General features: G+C 48.1%; 1 protein-coding gene across 2 annotated transcripts; it reads right to left on the bottom strand.

Annotated features, from left to right (window-relative positions):
• Positions 1 to 1,326: 1,326 nt before the first annotated feature.
• LOC306819357 (uncharacterized protein) lies at positions 1,327 to 5,710 on the bottom strand. 2 transcript variants are annotated; one of them, XM_079373141.1, is made up of 7 exons: positions 5,513 to 5,710; positions 5,335 to 5,436; positions 4,330 to 4,644; positions 3,571 to 3,662; positions 3,250 to 3,412; positions 3,062 to 3,174; positions 1,327 to 2,791 (listed from the first exon to the last, which is right to left on the bottom strand). In XM_079373141.1, the coding sequence occupies exons 1-7, from the start codon at positions 5,699 to 5,701 to the stop codon at positions 2,029 to 2,031; spliced, it is 1,737 nt and encodes a 578-aa protein (XP_079229267.1). In that variant the 5' UTR covers positions 5,702 to 5,710; the 3' UTR covers positions 1,327 to 2,028. The 2 variants fall into 2 exon arrangements, with proteins under 2 accessions (XP_079229267.1, XP_079229268.1); XM_079373142.1 differs by having other exon boundaries at positions 1,327 to 2,788.
• Between the last annotated feature and the right edge of the window lie 707 nt (positions 5,711 to 6,417).

Below are 6,417 nucleotides of genomic sequence, written 5' to 3'. Positions count from 1 at the left end.
TGTGTCTGTAGATTAGAGCTAACTGTGTCTGTAGATTAGAGCTAACTGTGTCTGTAGATCAGAGCTAACTGTGTCTGTAGCTCATCAGATTAACTGTCTGTAGATCAGAGCTAACTGTGTCTGTAGATTAGAGCTAACTGTGTTTGTAGATTAGAGCTAACTGTGTCTGTAGATTAGAGCTAACTGTGTCTGTAGATTAGAGCTAACTGTGTCTGTAGCTCATCAGAGCTAACTGTGTCTGTAGATTAGAGCTAACTGTGTCTGTAGCTCATCAGAGCTAACTGTGTCTGTAGCTCATCAGAGCTAACTGTGTCTGTAGATTAGAGCTAACTGTGTCTGTAGCTCAGAGCTAACTGTGTCTGTAGATTAGAGCTAACTGTCTGTAGATCAGAGCTAACTGTGTCTGTAGCTCATCAGAGCTAACTGTGTCTGTAGATTAGAGCTAACTGTGTCTGTAGATTAGAGCTAACTGTGTCTGTAGATTAGAGCTAAATGTGTCTGTAGCTCATCAGAGCTAACTGTGTCTGTAGCTCAGAGCTAACTGTGTCTGTAGATCAGAGCTAACTGTGTCTGTAGATCATCAGAGCTAACTGTGTCTGTAGATTAGAGCTAACTGTGTCTGTAGATCAGAGCTAACTGTCTGTAGATTAGAGCTAACTGTGTCTGTAGATCAGAGCTAACTGTGTCTGTAGATCATCAGAGCTAACTGTGTCTGTAGATTAGAGCTAACTGTGTCTGTAGATCATCAGAGCTAACTGTGTCTGTAGATTAGAGCTAACTGTGTCTGTAGATCAGAGCTAACTGTCTGTAGATCAGAGCTAACTGTGTCTGTAGCTCATCAGAGCTAACTGTGTCTGTAGATTAGAGCTAACTGTGTCTGTAGCTCAGAGCTAACTGTGTCTGTAGCTCAGAGCTAACTGTGTCTGTAGCTCAGAGCTAACTGTGTCTGTAGATTAGAGCTAACTGTGTCTGTAGATTAGAGCTAATTGTGTCTGTAGATTAGAGCTAACTGTGTCTGTAGATTAGAGCTAACTGTGTCTGTAGATTAGAGCTAACTGTGTCTGTAGATTAGAGCTAACCATGTTTCCACGTCAAATTGCTTCGGTGATAAAAGTTATATCCACATGTATTCTTCTTCCTGATTGGTCAGGTCTGTGTGTGAGTGTCATCAGTCTGAGACACTGCTGACATAATGAGGTTAGTCCTTCTCTGTTCCCTTTTTCACAGCCTCACTTTTCCTCGACATCAATATTTCATCATACAGGAAATCTGGTCCCATTATTACAAAGAAACAGGACGCAGTGCACGGAAGAGGTATGAGAGTGAAGACGTGATAAAAACATCTTATTGCTTCTTCTCTGCTGGTTTTACATCAAACTCCCTGATTTCAGCTTTATAAAACTCAAACAAACGTCTGGGACGTGGAGCTTCAATAAGCTCCGCCCACATCCAAAGCAATGACTCATCGTAACTTAGAATACAAAATACACGAGAATAAGTTCGATCAGCGAAGACATCAGGACACAGGTGTGAACACAGGTGTGAACGCCCCTCCCCCAGGAAACATAGTGCAGGTAGTGCCTCTGTGATTCGTCAGCTAGAAAAAGTTTCTCATCTTTAAAAAAGGTTGTCATCTTTAAAAAGCTCTGCAGGAAGACAAGGCGTCTCTCTGAGCAGGACGCAGAAGAGCGTGCAGCACCATCAGTGGGCGTGGACGGGAGCGCCGCTCTTTAAAACGTACGACTCGAATGTGACACATCTGTTCCAAACACGGCGAGCGTGACGAAGCAGACGTGACTGATCAGAGCTCTGTGCAGGATTACAGTCCTTAAAGCTCCGGGGAAGAACTGGATCGCTGGTTTCTGAATAATCCGCTTTGTGTTCCTGTGCGCCCCTCATACCTGGATTAAAAGAGAAAGATTTGAGAAATAGAATTAAAAAGTCCAAAATGGTCCTAATCCCGTCGGCTCAACACGCTGCTACTTTCATTGAGAAGAGTCGATAGAAATAGAAAAAAGAAAATGGTGGTCAAGGTGTCTCCGACTCGTCGTCGTCGTCCTCAGGTGACGTCGGCGAGGTGGGCGTGTCGTTCTCATCTGCCGGCACGGTCGCAGCTGTTGTCGTCATCTTCTCGTAGGTCCTCCTGCGCTGCCTACGCAGAGTCTGGCTCTGCAGCTCCTTCACCTCCTGAAGGACCTCCTGCGCCTCCTTCCATGACGACACGGCCTCCTCCAGGAGGCGCTCTGCCTCTGCACGCCGCTTCTCCACATCAAAGTCCTCCTCTGACAGTAGGGAGGGGGGCGTGGAGGGCGGGGGTGGAGTCAGGTGGTGTTTGTCAGGGGTTTTGGGCTGCAGGGTTTCAAAGGATCCAGATGAACTCGGAGAGGTCTTCTGAGTCGGACAGGAGGACTCGAGGTCCGGAGAGTCCGTTTGGCTGCCTCGCAGTGAATCCCATCCTTTGACCTGAGAGGAGGCGGATCCTGTGACGCTCGGCGGTGATTCAGGTGTATTCTGTACACGAGAGAGACCGGAGGAGCTGGATGATCCTTTCAGCTTTGGGGATCGGACCGCGTCGGAGCTCTTGGTCCAAGGGGAGCCAGTCAGTCGGGGGGAGTCGTGAGCTTTAGTTGCTGGTGAGTGTGATCCTCTGGAGCGAGGCGAGTCGCTCCCTTTGGAGCGATTCTTCTTGGCTCTGGATCGAGGAGACTCTCTCCCTCTCAGACGAGGAGATTCTTTCCCCCGGAGACGAGGAGATTCACTACTCCTGCTCCTTGGAGAACCAGAAGACCTGCTGAGGAGGACAACAAAACAAACAAGGATTGCATCAATGCACAAAATGAGATGTTAGTCTGCCTCACTTCTGGGGCCAGACTGACACTCGTACGAATACTTTGAGTGAAACAACGCAGGCTTTGAACGCCTTCCTTAACCGCAGTCTTTAACTTTCATACAACCACTCCTGTCACCTGTGATCAACCAACACAAAGACTTTCAGCATTTAGAAAGAGACCAGAGGAGGTGTTGAGATATGAGAATCCTTGTCTGAATCTTTGAGACCAACCTTGAGTGAGGAGAGTCGGAGCCTCTGAGGTGATGGAGGCGTGGGGAATCCACTCCCTTCAGGTACGGGGAGCTACCTCCTCGTTCTCGCTCTGCTTTGGCTTTCTGCAGCTCCTGTCAAACATTCAGCGTTAGTCTTTTTGTGCATCTCAAATGTCTCAGACCATCGAAAACACAAATCAGTCAAACCTGCAGTCTCATCTCCTCCAGAAGCTCCTGAGCTCTCTGCATCCTCTGGGCGATCAGGCTCTGCAGCTGACCAACCGGCTGCACTGAAGCCCCGCCCCCTGCCTCCTCTTCAGTCGGATAGCGCCGCAGAGCAGAGCGCAACTCTGAGCGAATCATCGCCGGTCTGAAGAAGGGAAGAAGTGGACAAGAGAAAGACATGAAACATCAACAGCATCAGCTGGAGGAGATAAAGCCAGAAGCACATGATGAGTAGCAGCCAATCAGATGCTTCCACATGTATATAAAGCTAGCAGGTTAAAGCACAGTCAGCGTTGTTTGTACCTGGAGGAGAGGACTTCATCCATCGAGGCACAGCGACTCCGGCCCTGCATGTTGAACCTCTTCCCTGGCTGGGGTGTTCGAGACTGAAGGACCTAAAAGGTAGAGCTCAGCGTTAGGGCTGATTCTGGATCCTAAGTAAATGAGGACAATTTACATACAGATCCTTTAAAGTGACCTTTTAGTCTCTGAACGTCAAGGGGAGAATCTGAGATGAATGTATGGACTGCATAGTGACAATAAACGCCGTATTTTCAGACGGTTGTTGGCACGCGCCAACAACAGGCAGTCGAGAGGACGAGAAAGAACAGCGAGCTGCTTTCAACATCGTTCGTTTAATGTCTGTAGAAACCTGCAACTAAACAAGGTCCAGATCTAAGACCGGCTTATTCTAGTTGAGGTGTATGGTGTGGTAGTCTCTTGGTTCAAGTAGGAGGGGTAGGGACTCTAGGTTCAGGTCTGAGGCATGGGGTCTCTAGGTTCATGTCTGAGGCGTGGGGTCTCTAGGTTCAGGTCTGGGGGTTAGGGACTCTAGGTTCATGTCTAAGGGGTAGGGTCTCTAGGTTCAGGTCTGGGGGTTAGGGACTCTAGGTTCATGTCTAAGGGGTAGGGTCTCTAGGTTCAGGTCTGGGGGTTAGGGACTCTAGGTTCAGGTCTAAGGGGTAGGGTCTCTAGCCTCAGGTCTGAGACTCTCCTGTATCCCTGCAGTGATGTGAGTCCTACATTTGAACAGAAGCATCAGGCAGAGTCCGAGGTTCCTACCGGCTGTGTCCTTTGGACCTTGGAGACCTCCAGTTGGGCATGTTTGCCCCAGGATCGCTCACTCCCCCTGGGCAGACTGCTGGACTTCACCTTGGGCTCCTTGGAGGTCACACGCAGCTTTGAAACGTCAGTGTCAGCTCGCTGTCGAACTCCAAACCCTCGAGATCCAATACCTGACACCTGTCCGCATGAACCACCTCTGGGCATGTCAGCGTGGAGGCCGTTCTCCCAGGAGTCGCCATCAAAGTCCAGAGGGAAGCCGTCCTCCTCCGTGACCAGGTCGAGGGTCAGCATGCCGTGAGACGAGGTGGACGCCTGCGGTGAGTCATTGTGTTAATAAATCCTGATATTCAGAAAATAAACAGATTGTGACAGAAGACTTAAAGTAAAGCCCCATTTCCACCCAGCAGTCCGGTACGGATCGGTACAGTTTGGTTCGATTAAGCCTGATCTTGATCCACCGCCACCCGTGCCCTATTTGGTTGGCGGCGTGTAAGCCGGATGACTATAGTCGCTATGTAAATAGCATCATATGATAGCAGCTAGCAGCTAACCGCTAACAGCTAACCGCTAACAGCTAACTAATAAATTCAACAAAGGTGAAAAACGCTCCACAAACCAAACCAACGCTGGAGACATCCAGCAGGTCGTCTCCTCTGTCACTGTCATGTGACTCTTTATTACAAGAACTCAATCCAGCTTTGTTTCAGAGAAGGCTGTGTGCGGCGAGGACAAATACACACGCTAACAATCAATGCTTTAAACACGCCCACCACCTAACACAGGAAGTGACCATTCTTTCAACCAATCAGAGGACTGCAGGGTTTAGCTCCACCTTTTCAGGTCGGCTCCACATTCTTGGCTCCCCAACGGAAGGGTCCCAAAAAGTGGGACGGTACAGATCGGTTATTTGGGAATCTTTCCCGGGATCAGTCTGTGGAAATGCAGCAAAATGAAAGCTGTACCGAGACGGCTCAGTGGAAACGGGGCTTTAGACATATGTACCACGGCCATGAGATGTCCTCTGGTGGGCAGCCGGCGGCCGTGAGGGATCTTTGCCCGGTCTCTGGTGGGATGAAACAGGGAGCTGTCCTCCTCGATGGTGACCTGCACAGACAAACGTGCGAAGGCTGTAAAAACACAGAGATGTTGTTCTGAGTAATCGATAAAACCATCGTAATACCTCGTCTAAAAGACGGTTTTTGGCCTTAATGATCGCAGCATTGAGAGCGTTGACCCATGATTCCTTTTCTTCAGGACTCACTGCCAGAAACAAAAGGTTGGGGACCTGCAAGAAGACAAGATTGTTATAGAGCGTGGACACCTGCAGGAAGCTAAAGGACCAACCAGCTGAATCTTTCTCTTCCAGCATCCTCGTTTTTATTCTGCAGAAAGTCAGAGGCTGCGTTCAGATTGTCCCTCCTGTCTCCTTTCACTCGCCTTTTTTCCTTCACCCCGGCAGTGTTGAAGTGGCGGCCATGATAAGAGCGGTTTGAATTCTCTAAAAGTGAAGGAAAGGAGGCTCAATGCTTCCTTTATAACGTCCTTTAGGAAACACTGGAGCATCCTTTACTAAAGGTCATAAGAAAGTGCCCACGCACAATTTATTGCGGCCGCAACTTTTAAAGCAACTCGCTCATTGGAGAGTTTATGAAAACTAAGGATGTGTTGGAGGAGACAATCTGAGTTTAGTTTATATAATGATTTAACTTATAATTAGTTTCTGCCTTTGAATTGATTTATTTTAATTTAGTGTGAAGATGAACTTTACTTTTATACATTCTTGTTTCATGTTTGTGGAGATAGAGAGAGAGTCTCCTAACACCTTTCACTAAGTCCTTTATGAAGTCTAACACCTTTCATTAAGTCCTTTATGAAGTCTAACACCTTTCACTAAGTCCTTTATGAAGTCTAACACCTTTCACTAAGTCCTTTATGAAGTCTAACACCTTTCATTGGGTTTAGGAAAAGAGATAGGAGGGACAATCCAAATGGACCCAGAGTGAGCTGACTGAGAGAAGGCAGCAGGATATAATCAGACTGTCTGCACGCCACCTCTACAGACTGTCTGCACGCCACCTCTACAGA

The sequence above is a fragment of the Symphodus melops genome (genome assembly GCF_947650265.1).
Source record: "Symphodus melops genome assembly, contig: scaffold_459, whole genome shotgun sequence".
In the NCBI taxonomy this organism is placed as follows: Eukaryota; Metazoa; Chordata; class Actinopteri; order Labriformes; family Labridae; genus Symphodus; species Symphodus melops.
The sequence above is the reverse complement of the archived record's forward strand: the minus strand, read 5'-3'. Positions and strand labels throughout refer to the sequence as shown.

Excerpts from the sequence above, each read along its gene's own strand:
- LOC306819357 (XM_079373141.1), bottom strand. The coding sequence starts at position 5,701 with ATGCTGGAAGAGAAAGATTCAGCTGGTTGGTCCTTTAGCTTCCTGCAG. Across the intron at positions 4,645-5,334 it reads GAGGACATCTCATGGCCGTG|GCGTCCACCTCGTCTCACGG; the intron begins GTACATATGTCT and ends GACTCACCGCAG. Across the intron at positions 3,663-4,329 it reads AGGTCCAAAGGACACAGCCG|GTCCTTCAGTCTCGAACACC; the intron begins GTAGGAACCTCG and ends TCTACCTTTTAG.